Source organism: Cydia splendana, chromosome 8 (genome assembly GCF_910591565.1).
Source record: "Cydia splendana chromosome 8, ilCydSple1.2, whole genome shotgun sequence".
NCBI classification, from domain to species: domain Eukaryota; kingdom Metazoa; phylum Arthropoda; class Insecta; order Lepidoptera; family Tortricidae; genus Cydia; species Cydia splendana.
Genome location: NC_085967.1, coordinates 22,983,455 through 23,007,022, shown reverse-complemented (window position 1 = coordinate 23,007,022; position 23,568 = coordinate 22,983,455). Strand labels below are relative to the sequence as shown.

General features: G+C 38.7%; 3 protein-coding genes across 6 annotated transcripts in view; 2 read left to right on the top strand and 1 right to left on the bottom strand.

The window, feature by feature from the left end:
- LOC134793018 (TNF receptor-associated factor 4) overlaps positions 1-14,121 on the top strand; it is a 115,391-nt gene extending 101,270 nt beyond the window's left edge. For 2 of the 4 annotated variants that reach the window (XM_063764542.1, XM_063764541.1), the window contains 6 exons: positions 5,035-5,139; positions 9,443-9,604; positions 10,128-10,277; positions 10,572-10,730; positions 11,181-11,441; positions 12,469-14,121. In XM_063764542.1, the coding sequence (XP_063620612.1) occupies positions 5,035-5,139; positions 9,443-9,604; positions 10,128-10,277; positions 10,572-10,730; positions 11,181-11,441; positions 12,469-12,822 (1,191 nt within the window). In that variant the 3' untranslated portion in view covers positions 12,823-14,121. Of the gene's footprint in view, positions 1-4,442; positions 4,774-4,816; positions 4,963-5,034; positions 5,140-9,442; positions 9,605-10,127; positions 10,278-10,571; positions 10,731-11,180; positions 11,442-12,468 lie in introns of those variants that run through there. The other 2 variants (XM_063764544.1, XM_063764543.1) reach the window with 2 other exon arrangements.
- The window catches only part of LOC134793010 (peroxisomal acyl-coenzyme A oxidase 3), a 310,171-nt gene that overhangs the window by 218,504 nt on the left and 68,099 nt on the right, over positions 1-23,568 (top strand). The gene's annotated exons all lie outside the window — the stretch shown is intronic.
- Positions 17,404-19,103, bottom strand: LOC134793291 (probable DNA replication complex GINS protein PSF2). The gene is made up of 3 exons (XM_063764855.1): positions 18,766-19,103; positions 18,110-18,380; positions 17,404-17,527 (listed from the first exon to the last, which is right to left on the bottom strand). Exons 1-3 carry the CDS (start codon positions 19,008-19,010, stop codon positions 17,450-17,452), a joined length of 594 nt encoding a protein of 197 aa, XP_063620925.1. The 5' UTR covers positions 19,011-19,103; the 3' UTR covers positions 17,404-17,449.

The window sequence follows — 23,568 nt, the reverse complement described above, 5'->3', positions numbered from 1 at the left end:
ATGGTTTTTGTGAGACCAGATATTTCGGGAACTCTGTTTACATTCCCATGTCACCATCGACACTGATATGCTATCGATTGTTCATTTGCCACTACAATCTAAGCTTCAACGCCTAAAGATTAAAGTTGACAATAATTCGGTTGTGGATGTGCATCAGGCGCCGTCACTTGTCAATCATTTACAAGTTTCGAAAACAGTTTGTTTATGGGATCTAAAGTAATAAGTTAATTTGTTGTTTACGTTGGATCGTATTTATGGTTCAAAGCGGCTCCCTTTGGTAATACATTTTGATAGATTAGTACCATTTTTAGAGAAATTAAGAACCATATCCAAAATGCGTCAAGTCTGGATTTGCTTCTAAAACAATCAAAAGATTTGCGTACAACGGAACGCGTGTAACATTTAAAAATGCGCAAAAAGTTCGGAAATTGAATTTTAAACGTTAAATAATGTCAAGTGGTTTATAATGTTGGGTAAATTATCGCCCGCGGACATGCAGTGTTGCAACGTGAAATGTGAATACATTGAAACGACTATAAAATAACTTTTTTATTGACTCATGTCAAATTTTGCAAACAGAAACATGACAAGTTGTTTTTTAAAAATACCTTTTTACGAAAAGAGGTTACGAGGATTAATGTTCGTTGTTAATTCGAACATGACAGGACACTAAAAATTAGAAATGTCTATTTGTGTTTGCTTAATTAACATTCGTTTTACTTGGAAACCGTTAAGACTAATTAATGTTAATTTAACTTTAGCAAATAAAAGATACGTCTCTAATTGTAACGTTTATTTGTGTCTTAGTTTAGAGCTAGTAAAATAGTTTGTATTTAGTTGTTGTTTAAATTGGAATATCTAAAAATTAGTGTCCGACCGAAACATGTTTTTTTGCCGAAACCGAAACCGAATGTTCGGCTTTGGCTCTAGTTTCGGCCGAAACCGAAACCGAAACCGAACCTTTTGTAGACTTGTTAAAATCGTTGAAATAATGTCATAAAACCGCTTTTACACACATATTATGGGGCTGTCAACACCCAATGTCCTTGAAATTGATGTTACTTAAGCAGTTTTTTAAGAAAATTATTAGAGTTAGACCAAGATAATTCTGCAACGATTATTTTATTTTAAACGTCAAAACTTCTATGAAATTATGACGTATAAATAACATTTGCACTAGTTTCACTGCGTATGCTATCAAAATTATTGCAGAATTTTCTTGGTCTAACTCTATTCATTCACCAGTCAAGCCAACATGTAGATACAGGGTCAAACAAAAACGCGAGCGCAGCGAGCGCGAATTTTTTGTTGACAATATCGCAAGGCCGGCTACCGATCTTCACCTGGGCCTAAACATCCGAAGTGCCCCAGTGAGGCGAACTTTCATGCGAAATCAAAGCCGTGCTTCAGGCTTCAGGATAAGTAGTTGAGCACAGACTCCAACCAATGTCCATTGTATTAAAAAGCGAGATACATATTTCCTTGAGCGCTGGTGGCCTAGCGGTAAGAGCGTGCGACTTTTAATCCGAAGGTCGCAGGTACAAACCCCGGCTCGTACCAATAAGTTTTTCGAAAGTTATATACGAAATATCATTTGATATTTACTATTTTCTTTTCGGTGAAGGAAAAACATCGTGAGGAAGCCGGACTAGTCCCGATAAGGCCTAGTTTACTCTCTGGGTGCTAGTGCCTACGCCAATTCTTGGGATTAGTTGTCAAGTTGACCCCAGGCTCCCATGAGCCGTGGCAAAAATTCCGGGATTACGCGAGGAAGATGATGAGTTTTCTTATTATTCCTTTGCCCAGGCCCAGTAACATGCGACAGTGCTATCTCATTTACTCAGATACAATTAGACAGTGTGCGCGATATAGGTATTAACAGCCTCTTAAGACTGTGTCGACCGTCTAGTGGCGCCCTCATTAGTGGAATTGTGTTTTATACAATTAATAATAAGAATTAACCAATTAATTTCTATACATGTATCAGTATATGTAGGTACATATTAATATTGTTGTCCTACTTATTCCCCAACTTTTGGTCTTTGTCACATAGTTTAGTTTCATAGTACGAAGTACCATTTCGTAAGTTTCGGCCCGGCCGAAAGGTTCGGCCGTTTTTTGGCCGAAACCGAAACTACAGCCGAAACATGATTTTTTGGCCGAAACTGGCCGAAACCGAAACCGAAACCGAACCTTCGGTCGGACACTACTAAAAATCTTTATAGTACCATCCACAATAATGGCCTTACCAAACGTAACCAATAATCGCATGCGATTTACAATACATTACGGCATTTCGATTGAATTCTTTGCTCTTACTTAGCCAGCAAATTAGGTAAGAGTTTTGCTAGTGGTACGTCAAAAATGGCAGTAACGTTTCTAAATAACATGGAATTTATCGTTATCTAATAATAAGGTACTAAATAATATCTAATTACATAGTTATAGGACTCCCACGCCGCTGCATCGGCGCCTACGCCGGACCTTCGGTCGAGCCTTGACAGACAATGTTGCCACTTGTCAAATGTTGATATTCCTTATAGGGTAGTCAAGCGTGTGATTAACACTTTAAAGTAATAAAATAATTGTGTCATTTGATACCAAGCAAAGTATGAGCACATCAAGTTAGCATTCAAATTTGATGTTGGGACATTCCTCAACTACCCAAAAACTGAACGGATTTGGCATTTAAGACATGATACTATTTTTACATTAAAAAGCTTTAGCAATGGGGTTGAAATTAACTATTTAGTACTAGAATAATAAGAGGGAGTGGGTGGGAGAGCTAGTATGAAATAAGTAGGTGAAGAAAATGGATCTAATCCTAATTGACTATACGTAAGATGTATAGTAAACGATTTCTTTCTTGAACCATTCTAACAAATTTAATAACGAATAAGTGGACATAACAGAAAACCACAATCATAATATCATATTTGTTTTCGATCTTTTATTTCTAAGTAACGGTTTTACCAGTACAGTATGTGTTCTAAACAATCGTTGATTGGGTCTCGTTGCCTACGCCGAGTTGTCTCCGTGGGCGGGAGGTTACTATTTCTCTGATTGCGTTTCGTAAACCCAGCACTAATCATTTGCATTCACTGCGTCGATATTTGATTGATTACGGCTGCCCACGCGCAGCTCTGGGCCGGTTGGTCCTTCGAACCGGATTCTTTTCAGAGTCTTTCCGGAAAATGGTAAAATCTTTGAAATTACTACCGTGTTCCATTGCTGTGGTTACCATAAAGCAGGTACGGCGAGTTCACAAACATCTTTACAAGCCAACATTCCAAAATTATATTAATTGTACACGACCTTATTGTCAGTATCTTATAGACGTGTAAATATAGTTTTGGAACGTAAGCTTGTATTGTAAAGATGTTTGTGAATCCAACTGTATACATACATGGCATCCTCGAGTTAAAATAGTCTAGGAATTTGATTTCCATCCATATAACAATTTCAGAATAGGAAAGTTGCCAGCACAAAATCCCTACCATTTTGATCAAAATAAACCAGTAGCAACATCTCCAACTGAATTATGTTTTACAAATGTCATCGTAACATCCTCGTTTTCATCCTCTATCCCTTTCCAAGACTAATGACACGAAAGGGCCATAAGCTAAGCCGCATTATGTTGGAGATGTGATGTTCCCGTCTTGTTTCCTTCACGATACAACGAGTTCTATAATTGAGCGATGCGGGAGAGTTCAACATCGCGCTCTATCTTTTTAGAATACGACACAAATAACATTCTATATTTGAAAATTTATACACAAACTTTGTAAGCAGCATTTTCCTTGAAACTTTCACAGAACTCTCACCTTTAAAACTTAGTAACAAGATTTATAATGGTTTGCAATGTAAGCAGAATCAGGTGCGTGGCTTACTTTGTAGAACATGCATCTTAAGGTGGTATGGTTATGCGGCAGTCCTGCCGATGACCACATGCATCAATGTTTGTAAATAGAACCCGCGTATGACGAGACTATTTCGGTCGCTTCTCATTCTCTGTACTATTACGTCCATCGACTGCTCGTCTTAGAGGCTATATTACTAACGAGAACAAAGCCGTTAGTGTATGGAGAAGTGAAGGTAGTTGTCGTTAGGTGATGGATTTAGCGCGAGGCAGGCGTTTGGCCGGTGACACCGAACGCTTAGTGGGGATGCTTCGGATGTTAACAGATCTCTGGTTGGATTGTTTACAAACAACTTTTGTTTATTGTTTACTAGATATACGTAATAGATGGAGATTGTCATTTATGTCTTGTTAGATTTGGCATGTCTATCTTTTGGACATAAAACATAGAGCCGTAAAATTGAAAAAAAATATTCTGTAAATGCAAATAGATTACCTACGAAGCAAAAAATCTAATATTGAAGAAAAATTCTTCTTGCGTCGCTGATCATAGATTATATTAAAACAAATGAAACAATGCATAAAGTTCTCTAGGGTGAATGCATATTAAAACGTTGCGCTTTGGTGCTTTAAAGAATTAGCTAAGTTATGTGAAGAAACCGAGTTCAAAGGCTCGAACGAGTTTATTTGCCCATTCCATTACCCAGCTGGTTTGGGAAGTGAAAAATCACGCTTATCTCTATACAAACAGGCAGCGGTGGTCTCCGACCAGATGTTCGTTGCACCCATAAAGATAAAACGTACGCGTGCATTCATTTTGTACAAGCGTTCCGAAGTGAGCGCGCGTTGAAAATATTACGCGCGAAAAACAAATTCAAGCGGCCATTTCGATGTGTTCCATATTCGAACGCGCGGTGCGTACGAGTGTCCGTTTTATATTCGCTTTTTGAGATGAGTTTATTTATAATCGGGTTGTCCTATTTAATCCATTATGCCAGCGCTCAGTCTTAGCGTGAACGTTCACCACGCGTGTTTTCTGATCCTCATTCAACATGTTTAAACTACTAGTTTCTAAAATTAAAAAAGTGACTAATATGTCAAAAGTGAGTTTGTTAATGACAGTTTTTGTACGTTTGTCAGCGACATTTGTTTATGGTTTGTTTGTTTTGTTCCAGATATACCCGGATCCGGAGTCGGAGAAGGCGATCATGGGGTCCGTGGTGTACTGCATCCACCATAAGGAGGGATGCCAGTGGTCCGACGAGCTTCGCAAACTCAAGGTGAGCTTTAGACAATGTGTTTAATACCTAGTGACTTATACAGCCTAGATAAGGTAGGTTCAGGAACCAGCAGTGAAGCTTTTTAAACTTAGATTATATCTGGCCGAATATCCATACTGCGCGCTTTTTAGATCTAGCAGTAGGTAGTAAAAAATTACTGTAAGAGCGACGGTGATGGCGATAATACTGTTGAATGAAATCGTGACGCGCGTTAAATTTTTTGTGGAATTGTATTTTAGTGTCACTCTTTGACAGGTTGGTTCCATTGAACTAGGTTTCTAGGCTTTGTTATTGTGATAGTGAATACAGAAGTATTTAGTGCGACAGTAGTGATAGTGAAATTAGATCACGAGGAATCTCATAATGTAGGTACCTATCAATAGGAACGTCACTGGGCACACGTATCTCGCTTTATTGTTAAGTTACTTTTTATCGTGTTTACTTTACATGTTTATGTTAATTTGGATAATGGCCGGCGTGGTAATGACTTTGGCTTTAAACAAAAGTTACGATATAAATTGTTTGTTAATTTCGGTATTATCCCTAATAGCATTTTCTTGTAGGGATTTTGTTGGGCCTTTGTTTACGTATTAGTTGGGCAACCGTTATATTTGGCCGTACGATTTGCTGGAGGGCCCTCGACAAAGGCCCTCCCGAAGATTCCCAACAGAGGGCCATAAGAGTAATTTTTTCGTTGGGCCTATTTAAATAAATCATACAATTATTCAACGGTGGTGGTTTTGGTTGGGCCGTGGTTGGGCCTATACACATTTGTTTGATGGTTGGTTAATTGTTACATTTGGCCGTACGATTTGCTGGAGGGCCCTCGACAAAGGCCCTCCCGAAGATTCCCAACAGAGGGCCATTAGAGTAATTTTTTCGTTGGGCCTATTTAAATAAATCATACAATTATTCAACGGTGGTGGTTTTGGTTGGGCCGTGGTTGGGCCTATACACATTTGTTTGATGGTTGGTTAATTGTTACATTTGGCCGTATGGCTTGCTGTAGGGCCAACTGCAAAAAAATAAAAAAGGGCAATTTTTTCGTTTTGCTTCTGTTTGCAAATTCAACAATTACCCAACGGCAAGTCAGGTAGGTCGGTAGGTAGTCGTGCAGCTTGAAAGCCCAACACAGCTTGTCCCACAAAGGGCCAACATTGTAACTTTAACGTTGGGCCTTGTGTAGGATTCTTACAATACTACCGTAGGTAAATAGTTGTGTAATTTATAGTGTGCCTACAGTCTAATTATGTAATGGGCTTTTGTTTACGAGCCTACAGTTACCCTACGTTAAGTAAGTGGTTGTGTAATACGACGTTGGGCCTTTGCTGATAAATATTGAATCCACATGAAGGCCCTATTAGGCTAGGCAGCAGTTGTTGTTAATCTTCTCTGTATCGTTCCAATTTTAGTATATGTACTGCCGAAGCAAGTACACTTACTATACAGTCTAATTTGTATATATACTAACCGCACTTCGAAACTTCGTAAGCGAGATTTATGTTTTTTGAGATTTAAATTGAGAAAATGTTGGAAAAATACAATTTTTTAAATTTATGTATAAATTTTATAGTTATAGCTATTAGATTTATAAGTTACTTTTAAAACAGATTATGATTATATCCGGTATAATCGAGAAAATAACTATAACTTCGATGTTTGGAGACAGTAACGCCATCTAGTGACGCCACAAGCAAACTCAACTGGTATTGTTGGGCATCAGTACCACAGCCAATGTTGGTAAATGCGATATTTGTGCTCACTGGGCCAACGAATGTTATCGTTGTTTAGCCACCGGTACCAAAATACACAAAGGCCCATTGTTAGGCGTCAGTACCACAGCCAATGTTGGTAAATACGATATTTGTCATCATTGGGCCATCGGATGATATCTTTGACTAGCCAACGTTACCAAAATACACAAAGGCCCATCGTTGGGCATCCGTGCCACAGCCAATGTTGGTAAATGCGATATTCGTCACCATTGGGCCAACGAATGTTATCGTTGTTTAGCGAACCGTAGCAAAATACACAAAGGCCCATTGTTGGGCCTCAATGCTACAGCCAATGTTGGTAAATGCGATATTTGTCGTCATTGGGCCATCGTATGATATCGTTGATTAGCCAACGTTACCAAAATAAACAAAGGCCCATTGTTGGGCATCAGTGCCACAGTCAATGTTGGTAAATGCGATATTTGTCATCATTGGGCCATCAGATGATATCGTTGATTAGCCAACGTTACCAAAATACACAAAGGCCTATTGTTGGGCATCAATGCTACAGTCAATGTTGGTAAATGCGATATTTGTCGTCATTGGGCCATCGGATGATATCGTTGATTAGCCAACGTTACCAAAATAAACAAAGGCCCCTTGTTGGGCATCAATGCTACAGCCAATGTTGGTAAATGTGATATATGTCGTCATTGGGCCATCGGATGATATCGTTGATTAGCCAACGTTACCAAAATAAACAAAGGCCCATTGTTGGGCATCAGTGCCACAGCCAATGTTGGTAAATGCGATTTTTGTCATCATTGGGCCATCGGATGATATCGTTGATTAGCCAACGTTACCAAAATACACACAGGCCCATTGTTGGGCATCAATGCTACAGCCAATGTTGGTAAATGCGATATTTGTCGTCATTGGGCCATCGGATGTTATCGTCGATTAGCCAACGTTACCAAAATAAACAAAGGCCCATTGTTGGGTATCAGTGCCACAGCCAATGTTGGTAAATGCGATATTTGTCATCATTGGGCCATCGGATGATATCCTTGACTAGCCAACGTTACCAAAATACACAAAGGCCCATTGTTGGGCATCCGTGCCACAGCCAATGTTGGTAAATGCGGTATTCGTCACCATTGGGCCAACGAATGTTATCGTTGTTTAGCGAACGGTAGCAAAATACACAAAGGCCCATTGTTGGGCATCACTGCCACTGCCAATGTTGGTAAATGCGATATATATATGTCATCATTGGGCCAACGAATATTATCGTTGTTTAGCCAACGGTACCAAAATACACAAAGGCCCATTGTTGGGCATCTGTGCCACAGCGAATGTTGGTAAATGCGATGGTGGGCCAATACAAAATTAATGTTGGCTACGGAACGAACCTCATCCCAACGTTTTCCCTACCGTTGGCACCGTGGGCCCCAACGAAAATGCTACTAGGGATAGGCTCGGTATTCCGTGATAAATGCATGGGAACGCTTTCTCAGTTGATTTTTACTATTTATTGGTGTAACCGTGATTGGACCTAATACCTATTCAATAAACACAAAGAATACGCTCTCCGAAAATCCCAATTGAAGTTTAGAGTCTTTTTCTCTTCTGGTTGTTTGGACTCCCTCAAGGAACAACTCTAGGGATCATCTTATTTCTGCTGAATATGTTGTACCTGTCTGTTATTCATCAGTAGAAGGTGCTTTATACTAAAAATATCCGATAAGACACGGTATCGTAGCATTCCAACACAAATCAGTTTGACGGTCAATTACGTTAACGCGGCGTAGAAGTATTTGTCGAGGAACATGTCCAATATTTACGGATTTGAATTCCGATGCTGCCTTTTATTGACCGTGTCTTAGCAGCCGTCGTGTCATGGTCTCGAATTTAGAATACTCACTTCGGTCCACTGCCTAAATCTGGAACTAACAACAATAATCAACGTGAAACTACAAGATATATTTTAAACTATTTAATACCTTATGGTATAAATATCTTCGACACAAGTTTCGAACATAAGTTCTTATCAAGTTTGAGTCTGTGATTAGCAAACTGGAGAAATTTCAAATGGGCCCTACGCACGAATGAGTGAAGTTTCTCCAAAGTTTTACGCAGATTAATACGCTTTCTTCACAATCTAACGCACTCAGTCATTTAACTGATAATTATTCCGATTTTGGAGTGGAATCATTCTCCTGAACACCTTATTCGGATGCATGTTGATAGTAGAGCATCGAATTTGGAATCTGTTAATTTTGTTTCCCAAGCTCACTTAAAGCTTCTGGTTTTCTAAAGTGTAGGACGGAAACTTATGGTTAGCTTATGTTAAAAGATCCGTGCACCGAATAGACTCAAGTCGACATTCAATATGCTTATAATAATCGATTCGTCTTTTTTTTTACATTTTATCTTTATTATGATATATAGATAGATTAGCCTTTAATCACGTGATATACTCGTATGTCATTGTTCTTTCTATATTTAGGAACATTTTGAAAACAATTTGGTATAGATGACGATCTTAAACAATCTTAAACAACTTAAGCAACCTTGTCATATTTCAGGCGCACCTGAACACTTGCAAGCATGATGCGGTGCTCTGCGCGGCGCAGTGCGGTGCCATGATACCGCGGGTGCTGATGCAAGATCACCTCCGGTACACCTGCCCTCGCAGACGGGCTAACTGCGATCATTGCGGGAAGGAATTCTCCGGGAGCGCTCTTGAGGTAAGACTTTTTATCTTCTAATATTAAAGCCAGATTTATCTTGTGCTTGTGTATCTTGTATCACCATGCTTCTTTAGTGGTTCCGAAGGTCACTACACAAACTCTTCTGTTGAAGATCAGTTCCTCCCTAGGCTCTGTGTTTTACCTTCCAAGCACATGGCGTCGTACATTTTTTGTTGCATTGGTGCAGTAATCCATAACACCTCGATGGTTGTTATTCCACTATTTCAAACACTGTAATCACTGGATAGAGCCTCAAGTTCAAGACATTGCTCTGAATAGCTTAATTGGGTTCTACGTATATGATTTGAACGCTCGCTTAGGTTTTTCATACTCTACTCGACAACAACGTGGGTATTACCCATTCCCTCTTCCCTCTTGTCGTATAAGTATTCTACAACACAACCTTGACTTGTGTGACAAAATGTGTGTGTGTAAAATTACCTTGTAGATTGCACTTAGATGATTTTCTTATAGGTAATATAATATCATTATTTAAACCATCAATTGTATCTCATTCCAGGAACATCAAGGCAACTGCGGCCACGAGCCGGTATACTGCGAGAACAAGTGCGGTGCCAAAGTGCAGCGCCGACACACGCAGCAGCACATCCAGCAGCACTGCAGCAAGCGGCTCGTGCCTTGCAGGCATTGCGGGCAGCGGTACACACAGGTAATAGGCCCTCCTGATTGTGACCTAAACTAATTGCTGGCTTCTTCTTTCTGACTCTTTCCCATCGTCGTTCATGTCAAAAAATTCAAACTAATGCAAAATTGCAAACATATGTGAGTTACTTCCGTGCACGCTTGAATGCTCGACGCAACACTGCTGATGCTGGCTTACAACTGAGGCCGTATTGTTCTGCTTCCGAAATCTGTAAAAATACAATGACGGGTTTAAGGTCCGACTGATCTATAAGTTATCGATGATGAAAACTTGTTAACTAAACACCTTTTTTCTTTCCAGGATACAGTATCAGCGCACGGCGCGACCTGCGCGCGGGCGCCGGTGCCGTGCCCGCAGTGCTCGGCGGCGGCCACGAGGGATGAACTCGAAACACATCTTAGAGATCATTGCTCGGCCGCTGGTGCTTGCGCGTTTAGAGACGCCGGCTGTCGGTTTAAGGTGAGTTAATTGTTGATCTGGCAGTATCCAAGCTCCAGAAATACCTAAGTAGTTTTATTGATTTTTCGAGAATAGAGATGCCCGACAGGTTGAGAATCCATGAAAGGGACCACTACTTCGCTTCTGATGCTAACTGTGATTTTCTACATTTCTTGGTGTCCTGACTAGGAATTGCACATTGTAGTGTACTTAGTTTATGGAGTGGAGTGTGGTTTGTGGTGTATGGAGTAGTGGTCGTGTGTCTCACAAGTTCACAGTCATCACATGATCATATTTTAGTGGTCATTATTAAACGTACCTATCTGAACTTAAAGACATGTTACCAAAAAGCACAATCAAATTTTGCATCGTTTTTTAAACATGCCATGAAAATATGTAAGTTTTTGAGGCTGTCAATTTCGACCGCTCGTCTCAGTTTCTGACCCTATTAACAAATCCCCACGATCCCAGGGCACCCGGCAGGCCCTGGAGCGGCACTCGGAGGAGTCGTGCCAGCAGCACCTGGCGCTGGTGTCGGCGCTGGCGGCGCGGCAGGCGCGCGCGCTGGAGACGCTGCGCGCGGCCGTGGCGCGCCTCGCCGTCAACTGCTCCGGCGCGCTCGTGTGGCGCGTCGCCGACTGGGCCGCCAAGATGGCCGAGGCCAAGTGCAAGGACGGCGTGGAGCTCGTGTCGCCGGCGTTTTATACGAGCCAGTACGGATATAAGTTACAGGTTAGTTGTTAGATCATTTATTGAAGAGCTAATAGTACCTACCTATCCCCCCTCGTGCTATCACCCGCCTCTCCGTTACCTGTTCGTGAGCATCGATATGCACTGCCGACAGGGTGGTCCAGATGGCAGACTCGGTTAGGTACTTAGCTTTTATGCAATCCGCCTGGGCTGATATCTATCAATGTCGCTTTGTTTTATAGCTCGTTTTTTTAGCATTAAAAATAAGGTAAACAATCTTGATGTGTCTTTTTATTGAAAAACACGTTTTAAAAATAAGTCACGGCAAATATGAAACAACTATGAATCTAATACGATCATTTACATTATTTTGCTTTCATAAGTACCTAATATGTCGTTACTTACTGATTATTAAAAAGCGTTTTTCAATTAAAAGACATGTCAAGATCGCTTACCTTCTTTCTAATGATAAAAAAACGAACTATAAGCTTCAAACATTTTTTTACGTCAGGTACATCAATGTTTTATATAAAGTAGGTGGGTACATTTTAAGCGACGTATAATTCATTCTCATACCACATTAATTTATCATTACAATTTGCAATGACACCCCAAAGCTCTTTGTTTACCAACACGCTCACTGACTCACTGTTGCCACGACAAAATTAACCGCTTACTCACTGATCCTTATATAAACCGACTATCAAAGAACGATGACACACTTACTCGTAACAACATTATATCGTTGGCTCATAAATCCTGTTACGATATCTTTGTTGCTTGACATGATATATTATTATGCTACGCTTTCATGACAATTATGCAAAAACACAACCAAAAAACATTTATAAAAAAATTGCTTAACCTCTTTGTTGAACAGTACAGTTCGAGTGGACTATCTTTTTGCGTGGAGACTTTCGTTTCGGAAGCGTTTGATGCCACATGGTCTTTCCTCTGATGGAAATTTGTTGGAATAGTCAAGTATTGATATAGGTATTCCATGAGATAAACTTATTTACACCCAACATTGTGACATGAAACAATTTCTTACCTAACTTCTTCTTTCCAGGCGTCTCTCTTCCTAAACGGCAACGGTGCAGGCGAGGCCACCCATATGTCGGTCTACATCAAGATCCTACCAGGAGAGTACGACGCCCTGCTCCGCTGGCCCTTCGCTCACACCGTCTCTTTCACTCTCTTCGACCAGAGCGCCTCGCCAGACAGAGCCTGCAATATCGTGGAATCCTTCGTACCCGACCCCACGTGGAAGAACTTCCAAAGACCGTCGAAAGAGCCGGACGCGCTTGGATTTGGGTTCCCGAGGTTCGTGTCGCATGAGATGCTGAAGAAGAGGAGTTTTGTGAAGGATGACGTCATGTTTTTGAGGGTTAAGGTGGATCCGAGCAAAATTGTCGCCGTTTAGGTTAAGATAAATAAGACCTGTCGAAAATTTTGATTAAACCAGTAATTTGATCGTTTTGGGAACAATAATTTTGTTTAGAATCAATGATTTTGCTATTATGAACGAATTATTACCTAATTTTGTTTTCGGTTAATAAGTTTTGGGAACTTTTAGTAGGATATCTGACATTATAATTATTGAAAATTAAAGAATACCGCACAAAATTAAATTAGTCATCGTTATTTAGTATTAAAATATTTAAAAGTCATAGATTTAATGTAAATATTAATTAAGTTTATATTATAATTAGGTTATTTATGTGAATATTTGTAAATATCGTAGGGTAGAAGCACATTTGATGCATTGTTATCCTTTCACTAAAGATCTCTTGAATTTTATAGCCGCCAGACGGACGTAACGAACTGAGCTGTTTCAAAGAAAATTGAACCTTATTCATATACGTAAATAGTTTAAATCGCTTTGAAAAATTAATGCAATTCGGATGTTATACGTGCCATAAGAAAGGACACACGTTTTTATAGGACACTGCAAAAATAGTGTGTTGTCAAATAAGCTTCGTTTAGGCGTTTTTGTAAGCCTTGAAACTAATTAAAGGCTTTTTGAAAAACGCCGACGACCCCTGACCCACAGATTAATAAAAATTGTCTTTGAAACGTGACAAGTTCCGTTACCGCGGCAGATCTTTGTACATAGAACTCTGTTTTAACAAAAAATAATTTATCCATAAAAGTTGTGAAATTTATTGTAAATACAACACTATCGAAGATCAAAGATTGTAAATATGTTTTTTTCTACTTTTTTAAAAAGTCGCATTATCTGTGTGTTATAAGGCTGGAGATAGACCAAAGTGATGACTTTGTCAGAGAGAAATAATGGCGCCAATGATTTATGTTTGTCGGTTAAATAACTTAAATTATAGTTATTTTGGCGTATTCTTCAAAAATATCGCTTATTGCAAGAATTGGTTCTTGGCAAACACAAATTGAAGGCGCTCCATACATTTCTTACAGCAAAGTCCATCAACATGTAACAGCGACATGCTGTATTATATGTATAGGTATATTTAGGCAATTATCAATATCATTGATTCCTTTATCAAAATCATTTAAACACAGAAATGTTTATTTGAAAAATGCTTGAGCGTTCATGATTATTATTGTATATAATTTTCTAATAATTGGTATTTCTCTGATTGGTGTGTTTTGTTTTTTAAATTGTTAAATTGTCAGATCTCTTGTAAGCTCGCTTTAAACTAATCTCATCGGTAATTATACATTCCAATTAAAACATATAATAAGTTCTGTAACAGTTTTCCTTTTTTCTCAAATCAAATTACATATTTTTACTTTTGTTTTACTGATTAGCTAACCAATCTTACATTTTTTGATCAGATAAAGCAGTATATGTAAGTAACTGTACATAGGTAATTAGACATTAAAACTCGTGTGATCATATTCACCCAACTTCGTTCGTTTCATAAACCCACACTCGTATTAAAGCCGTTCATGAATGTGACAAGTGTTGGTCAGTACAGTCACCTGCAATAATATTGTTACTCTTCGAAGGCCGCAAAAATATCTGACACGATCTTATTTGTAGAGCCATAAGAGTGTGTCACATATTTTTGCGGCCTTCGAAGAGTAACATATAATTGCAGGTGACTGTACATACCTACATAAAACTATCAAAAAGCCCACCATTAGTTAAAGTTTTAGCTCTGAATAGGTGTTTACGCTAAAAACATTCAAATAGTATAGTAATCCTACATCATGAACAAATTTAATTGGCTATTACTAAGAAGGCCGTTTTTTTCACTAAGGTGTAACTCTAAACTCTAAAGCGCTTTTCAAAAGAAGTATCTAAAATTATTATATGGCTATTTCAAAATCTGGAAACATAGGCACAATACCATATAAGAGAATTTTTTGTATAATGGTCAATATGGTCATATTTTATTTTGGTCAATTGGTCATATTTATTTTGGTCAATTTGGTCTGTTTTTGAACTAAGTTTTTTTTGCATATTTTTCATTTCATTCCTCATGTCGCAATATACTATGTATTCGTGTAATGTATTAGTTAACGAACATAAGACTAACAAAGGAGTTAAGTTAGAATAGGGTAGGTAGCTAAAGTTAAGTTCTACGCTTAGCATTAAGGACTGTACATGACTTTGAATTAAGATAAAAATATATTATTTTTTTCTTAAAATATTTTTGTATTTTTATTGCCTTTCCTTCTAAAATGAAACAAACATATTTAGGGTAAACTACCCAGTCATTGGTCCTTCGATACTATCATTGGCCTTTATTTTTAAGAAAATTCACCAGGAATCTCATTAATGTCCAGAAATTGGCGGGGGCCAAACATTAGTTGTACCCTATATAGCAATTCTACTTAAAACCAAGGAAAGATAATAAACATTATCTATGGTTAGGTAATGGACCCAACCAAGGCCGGTTTGCACCAACCACTATTAGCGGCCTGGTCAACATCGAATTATGGAACTTCCTATACCTACAATAAAATTTAGCGATCGTTTTGACGGTGACAGTAGGTTTGGTGCAACCGACATTTAATGTAGCAGCAAATATGACAGCTTAAGTAAATGGCGCCATACGACCCAGAATTGTCAAACGTTACGCTTGATAAATTTGTTACAGTACAGCATAATGTACAGGCAAGTACAGCGCCATCTGTTTCAGCGGTCAATTTCATCTTGCACTACTTTGTAACTAGGCAACTAGCATAATTATTAATTACCTATCACTGAATGATAACAAGGTAAGATTGTTTTGAAGACATTATTATTGTCCATCTTACTAGTTTATCTATACTCTACGATACTTACAACGAGCAATAATAGCCAACAACTAATAAAAAGGTTATCTCATGGTATAATAATATACTCCGCCTGGTACTCCATTCCCGTCTTTTCTAGGTCACCTAACTGACACAAGCCTACGTCATCATGCGACAGCGCTATATGATAATATGCGATAGCGCTATATATAGCGGCCATGTTATTGTGACGTAGACCTGTGTTACTCTGGGAATAGAAGACCATGTTTTATTAGACTATGGGTTATCTATTAGGCTCAGATAGTTGACATGCAACTAGAAACGCAAAATTAGAGCAGGACAGTAGATAAAGGAATCAACTACATTTTAGCAATCGTAAATATGATAAAGTTTGATAAGGTGCAGGCTGCTGTCACATATACACCGTGTTTTTTTTGATTTCCGTTAATTTCAAGGGTGCATTCCTGAGCTTAAATCAAGTAACTTTCTCAAAGACACCGATGTTCTAATTAACACATTCAGTGCCAGCCCGAGCTACGCGCTACTAGCGTAGCCGATAACACGGGAAAAACCGTATGTAGCGAAAAGCGCCTACGAACAGTGAACTCCCCTAGGGAGTCGCTGGCACTGAATGTGTTAAGTCCATTTCGGAGATAATCCATAATTTATTTTTTTCCTATAAGGCCTCTACAAGCGTGTACACTTGCCTTAGGGCCGGCTTACATATTGATTAGTGTTTAGAATGAGTTCATACATTTGCTACTAAACTTAAGTACAATCTCGGTCGATTGATGTACGAAATGACATTGATATGTAACAGATTTCAATTGTTTGGTTGAGTTAAATGTAATGCCCGTGTTACAACAACGCTATATGCTACATTTAATTACTTTTTAAACAAAAAAGAAAACAAAAAAATATTTTTTTTTGAAAATTAACTATGCCATTTAGTTCTTATAAACGTACTTAACTATACCGCGAAGTTAACGGAATTCAATAAAAACACGGTGTAGACTCATCAACTATAACTATATGTTTGGACTGCTATGGCAGAGCCGCTTACGTTATACGTAGTAAAATATTATGTATGTACTGTCTCTTCACTGCAAAAAAGTACAGTCAGCAGCAGAAGTTGCTAAGCGGGCCAGGTGTTCAAAATCACCTTGACACGCTCTTATTCTCTTACCAATAAAGTCGTGTCATGATCATTTTGAACACCTCGCCCGCTTAGCAACTTGTGCTGCTGACTGTACTAGTCAACGACCTCGCTTTTGAAAAACAATTATAAAAAATATCTGACAGCAACACTCCTAACTGTCCACCGGTGGACCTTATGCCTCTTGCAATAAGGTTGACGAACTGTCAGGTAATAGTGTGGGCCATGGTAAGTACATCCTTACATTATGGCGCCTCTACACGATGGGCCACTCCAAGGGACGCAGTCATGCGGTAGGATGAGATAGCAATATCACTTGCTCCCTCTAACGCATAAATGCGTCCCTTGGACTGGCCGGCGTTGGCCCATCGTGTAGAGGAGCCATTACACGATTTCACGCTAACTTGGTATTTACAACATTTGTCTGCCAGTTAGATCTGACCTACGACACGATCTGATACACGTAAAATAGCTGGGAACAAAAAATCTGTCAGAAACCACTTCCAGATTTACTTGTTGGTAATAAATAAAAATAGCTGCAATAAATCTTAAAATGCTATAATCATATCAACAATAAACAAAGATCACTTAATTCCAGATGGCATTTTAACTTATATCAATAACCATAGAAATATACTTATATCTAGAAATTGTTTAGGAAAGCTTAAGATTATAAGTGCTGTGAGTTCCCAGACTGACTAAAAGAGCTGGTGTTGAGGCTGGACGAGGGAATGTTCTTCGATGTCATCTGCAATGTATATAATAAGAACGATTAGTACAAACATACCAATAAAAAATATTTAAATGCTTTTGAGTGGTAAGGTGTAGCTAGAAGATGCACAATTGCACCTCAGGTGTAGACGATTCCCACAGGGAACTGTTTTATTTTAATATCCTACTTTTGCACTTTATATTATGTAAAAAATCTTCATCTGGCAAAATCTAGCAGTGGGAATGCCTATTTGATTTTATATAATTGAATGGAAATTTAAAAATCCAATAATTTTAATATGTTACTACCACTTGAATGGATAAATAACATATTACAAATAACCGTCTGCAGAGATAGTGGCAACAATAAATAAAAGTTCCACTGGTCATCATTGGTATTGCCCAAAAGAGATAAAGGCAACTTTCAAGTGTCAATTTGACCACTGTTTAGGTACTTTTTTTTATTATAGGTAGTAAATAAATGAATATAGGTTTTGAAGATTTTTTAATCTTAGATAATATTCCCAAATTTCAAGTTCACTCATTTGTTTGACTCCTTAAAATGTCAAAATTCTGACACTATTTTAGGGATAGGTGAGAAGTGTAAGTAGGTGCTCACCATCTGTATCCTATGTAACTCATCCATAGCCTCCGGCAGCAGCGGCTTCACCGAGTTGATCTCCATCATGGTCAAATGGTCCAGCCTACCGTAGCTCCCCCCCGCCTTCATCAGAGCATCCATAGAAGTTCGGAGCTTTGACATGCGGATGTCCCAAATGTCTTTGATTATAGTTTTAATCTCTGCGGCTCGGGGGACGTCTTCAGGGGCTGTTCCGAGGATGAGCTTGGCTTCTACCATGTAGTGTTCATTGGGCATTTTTGTGAAGAACCTGGAAGAGATAAATAAAAGTTATTCTACTACATTATGACAGTACTAGGGAGCTGAGATCAGACTATAAAGGAGCTTCCTAACATTTTCAGAAGGCATTAAGAGTAGTGTTTGTACTCTTCACAGAGTACTTAAACTACAAAATAGAGTGCCTACTAGTGTCAAAATAGAGTGTCACTATTTTCTAAATAATACATTGTAATGCATAGAAGGCAAAACCTCCAACTGTAATGTAAGTGAAATTTATTTAACAAACATGAAATTTATGCCACCAGATATAAAAAACAGAGCTTTAATGTAAAGAATGATCAAACAAACACAATATACCTAATGCCAACAAGACACATTCTCAACAAAATATAATTTTAAACAAAAATAAAACTAACCTGGAGGTTTTCTCCGCCTCTTTAATTCCTTCTAAAACTTCAATATCCATCCAGTCAGGAGGCACCATGCGACACTTCTGCTTCTGCTTGAGCATCACAGCTAGCCACAGGGGCACGTTCATCGGCAAACCCGCCCGGAAAGGCCCAAATTCGCCGCAAATCAAGTAGATTTTGTCGTAAGTGAAATTCGGTATGATACTAACTATTCGGTTCTCGCCAATGAACTCTATTTCGTAAGGATCCATTGTTTACTCGATTTAAAGTTTTCACACTGCAATTTTATCAGTAAAATAAGTAAATAAACAATTATCAAAAGCCGGAAAGCAGGTTTGATTTGACAGTTTTGACAGTGAGGTTAGATCTCAAAGAAACAAGCGCGGGAAAATAAAGACGCGTTCATTTTAGTGCAGACTGCAGCGGTTGTCGATTTAAATAATACTGTTATTTTTAAATTTATATATTGGTAAACTCTACACTTACAATATTTTAAGTAGCACGTAACGTACGAGCAGAAAAAATGAATAAAACGTCAAGAAGGTAACGACAAATAAATAACAGCGCCATCTATCAATGTCTGCCCGAACTAATTACCCAACGTGAGGCTCCTCTTTCTAAAACTCTCTATCGCTGAAGATCGTCTATTCTAATAGATGTCGCTAACAACCTCATTTTACAATATTCAACAACACCATTTCTCTAAGATCAAACTTTTTCAATTGGAAACAGAGAAAAAACATTTAAAAACTAAACAAAGACGATCATTATTTCCAGTACGTGAGAAATTAAAGTCGATTTATGACACGATCGAAGCAAATGGCTTCGAGCAAAGTGCAAACTCCTAATTACTAGCAGTAAATTAGGGTGGACGGTTGACAATGTCTCAGACGGTTAATATTTATGGGATGACGGGGCCCGGACTTTTGCCTCCCCAACGTCTGTCATAGCATAGACTATAGTTAAGGTTTGTTGAAGGACTTTGTACCTACTAGGATATTTTATGTGTAGTTGCGGAAATTCGGGGTGCTGAGTGTCGTAGTTTAAGTTATGGGGCTTATGGGTATCTGTTTTATTAACGTTAATTTAGCTGTTTTGTAGGATATGGTTTCAATGCAAGTTTATGTTCGCAATTTTGATTTTCAACCTGCTTTTAACTAAGTTATTTAGTTTTATTATATGCATAATGATTAAATTTAAATACGTATAGGCGGATATAAAGAATTTCGTTAAATTAACTTTGTTCTAGGTGTTTTTTCCGGAGTAGACACACATTTTATCGTAAATAAACAGGCCCGTTAATCTCTCGCGAGAACGTGTAATAAGTGTGAGTGCGGAAGATTTATAAAATAAAAGCAAACTCGCACGGCAAATAAATAACAAATCTGTCTGCACGAACGAAAAAACACATTGTCTCCTCAGACATCTTTCTCCTTAAATCTGCATACAAATTCGTGAGATCGCGCGCAAATTCACCCAGTCATTTAAAACCCATTCCGTTTGTGGAAAACGCCGTTTTTTGCCCATAAATATGTCTCGGTGACAGTCAGCATAGCAGGGCGACATCTGGCGGGGCGCGCGGCGATTCGTACGCTAGTCACGCCGCTCAACGATAGATGGCGCTGTGTGTCACTCAGAGCGAATTCTTCGTTTCCACTGCATTAGGTCTGTGTAAATAACAGTTGCTTGGGGTATAAATATTGTGTGTACTGATTAAATGTTGCTGCTGTTTACGTGGATGTGTTCCTTCTTTATTTATAGTTTTACTTCTCGCGCCTAATCTTTACGTTCAGTACCTATTCATTGATAACAGATATGACAGAGTAATGTTTGTTTTTAATGTTGTTAAACTCTTTAACAACAACAACAACAACAACACACAATAGTTTATGGGTGTTAGGTACCACAACCACACCAATCGATTGATAATCGATCAATGGCTAGGTAGAAACTATCGATCGACGTCGACTGTTCCATTCTATATAGGTATATCTTAGGTACCATCGATCGAAGCCATCGATTGATTATCGACCGATATGGTGTGGTAGCACCACCCTTACGTTCTAAAATAATAGTCCGATTGGCCAATCAATCTAGAACCCAATGATCTTGCTTTTGGGACTGCTTTTGGGTCAAACACATTTCAGAAAAAGGTTACTTCTGTGGAAAATGCTATAGTTAACGACTCTGGTACATACTAAGTATACCATCCTATTTTTTTTCTTATCTGAGTCTCAAGTACTGAAAAATGAATCCCGTCTATAAGGGTACATCCAGTGGCGTAGCTAGGCGTGGGCCAAGCGTGGGCGAAGTGGGCCGTGGCCCACAGCCTCGCGCCCGAAGGGGCCTCACGCGAGGCCCCTTCGGTCGGGCACATTGAAAGAAAAGGGCCTCGCAGATGCGACTTCGCCCTCGGCTAGATTAGTTCACGTTACGCCACTGGGTACAGCACAGCATAAAATTTATATTATTTTTAACGAGTAAAGGACTACTCATCCTAGACCGGGCCGTGTCCGAGCCGGAGCTTCCGGGGCTTACTTTTGTATGACATGACAGGTGATCACGTGATGCTTTAAATAGAAAACGATGCGCCGGAAGCTCCGTGTCGGACACGGCCCGGTCTAACGTGAGTCATCCTTTAAAGTAAGATACTTTAATTTTTTTTATTAGGGCAATCGTCTGACTGATCTACCATTTTAATAGTCAACTCAGTATTTGGGAACAAGGATTAATTCTGTATAAGAGGGCAATAAGTCTAAGATAACTTTGCAGCGACTTTAATAGAACAAAGTAAGGGAGTGTCATTATAAACGTCATATTTTCATAAATACTTTACACAAATGATGACTTTATCATTGCAAATGCCAATAGTCCGACAAGAAATTGTAGAAAATAAATGAGGGCGCCACTTCCTACGCAACAGTCTCATTTTTGACGTAAAGTGCTTAAACATGGCAACAATTTAGTTAACTCCATTTTATTTAATTTATACTATTTTATATCGCACCTCACTCTAACAGGCCTATTCGGATTTCGAGATAATCACAAGATCTTGAGACGATTTAGAGATCAACTAGATCTACATTAGATATCGACTAGATGTGACTTGGATATCTAAGTCATAACTTGTCGAAATCGTTCAAGAGGACCTCCAGAATCGCGGAAACGTCAAATTTGACATATCTATCTTACAAATATCTTTAAATTATCCGTATCGTAACTTGTTGAAGTCTAGTAGAAATCTAATTCATTTTCCGAATCGAGCCGTAAGCTACCAAGAATTATCTCCCACTATCCAACCATTAAAATCTGAACGCACCCATAATAAGTGGCAGTAAGTTGCGCAAGTAAGTAATTATCCAGCTAATTGCTCCCGGTAGGCGCAAATGTGATTTAAATTACTAAGGTTCGGCGGAGATAAGTTAAGAGGTTAAGCGTGTTTGGGTGCAGTTGCGCGGAACCTTTGCGGGTTCAAGTTTTATAAATCTTACACCTACGCCTATAAGGATGATTCAGGCAGTCAGAACGGCCCGGATCCAGGCTGAGGCATCCGACCCTTCCATTTCTATGTCGGATGATCGGTGATCAGACCTCAGGTGATGATTTCTATAGAAAATGAAACGTCGGACGCCTCGGTCCGAACCTGGACCGTTCTATATAAGTACAAAGATATAGGTACACCAGAAATAGTTAAATTTCATATACTCACTAAATTTGATAACGAGCTGTAAAATAGGAAAAAATATGTAATCCATAACGTGAAAATAGTTATGTTTCTATTATTAATACCGACTTAGAATGAGTACCGAATTTGTTCATAATGTGCTTAGGGGTAAAATTGTAAGGTTTATTCATGAGGGGTAAAGTAAGTCGCCCGTAATGCTTTGGTATATGGACGATTTTTTGTCTTACCCCCCCATAAAACCTTTCAATCTTACCCCAACGCACTTACATGTCTTTATCTAAGTAATAATAGAAAATATGTATAAAATACGTAATACAGAAGCTGAAAAGAGAAATAAAAAACAATAATTATTAATAAAAACAATTGAAGCGATCCCTCGCGGTTGGCCGCGGCTTAAGTGTAAGACGAAAGTTGCAAAGTTTTGTGCAGCGGCCGCAGCAGAGATAACAATAATTCACTTAATTACCCTCTTAAACGTATTCACCACAATCTGTATTTGTGGCTGAAACTTTTTATATAAAGATTCTTTTCACGACTAGCTTCGCCCGCGACTTCGTACGCATAAAAGTCGTTACAAACTTCCAGGCGAGGATTGAATTTCATGGAATCTTTTCTTATTAAAGCTCTGTAATATTTGAAGAATATTGGTACCTACCTATGTTTCAAGTTTCAAGGAATTTTTGGCTAGCATTTACCTATACCTACCTACAACGAAATTGTTTTATATACGTAGTGCATAATCGTTTTCCATCGTATTTTCTCGGAAAAGTTCGTACATATATGTCATGCTACTGTCAACGTGAGTACTTTTGTACCGAGACTGACTGCAATAGCAACACACGTTCGTACGCTTCCGTGAAAATAAGATGGTAAGTAAATAATTATGCACTTTCTTTTAAGCTTCCAGAAAATGGTAGATACTATTGACGCATAATAGTTGGATATGCTACTCTTGACTGTAACCATCTAAGTAGCGCTTCTCCGATTTTGACTGCCAATTTTGCCCCCTTACTTTTACGACCACAAAATCATTTAGATTTCCACATCCCCAGTTAAGACGTTAATTACCACGGATGGACGAGCCTGATATACCGTTATGATCGGCACGATTTATCGGCCAACAA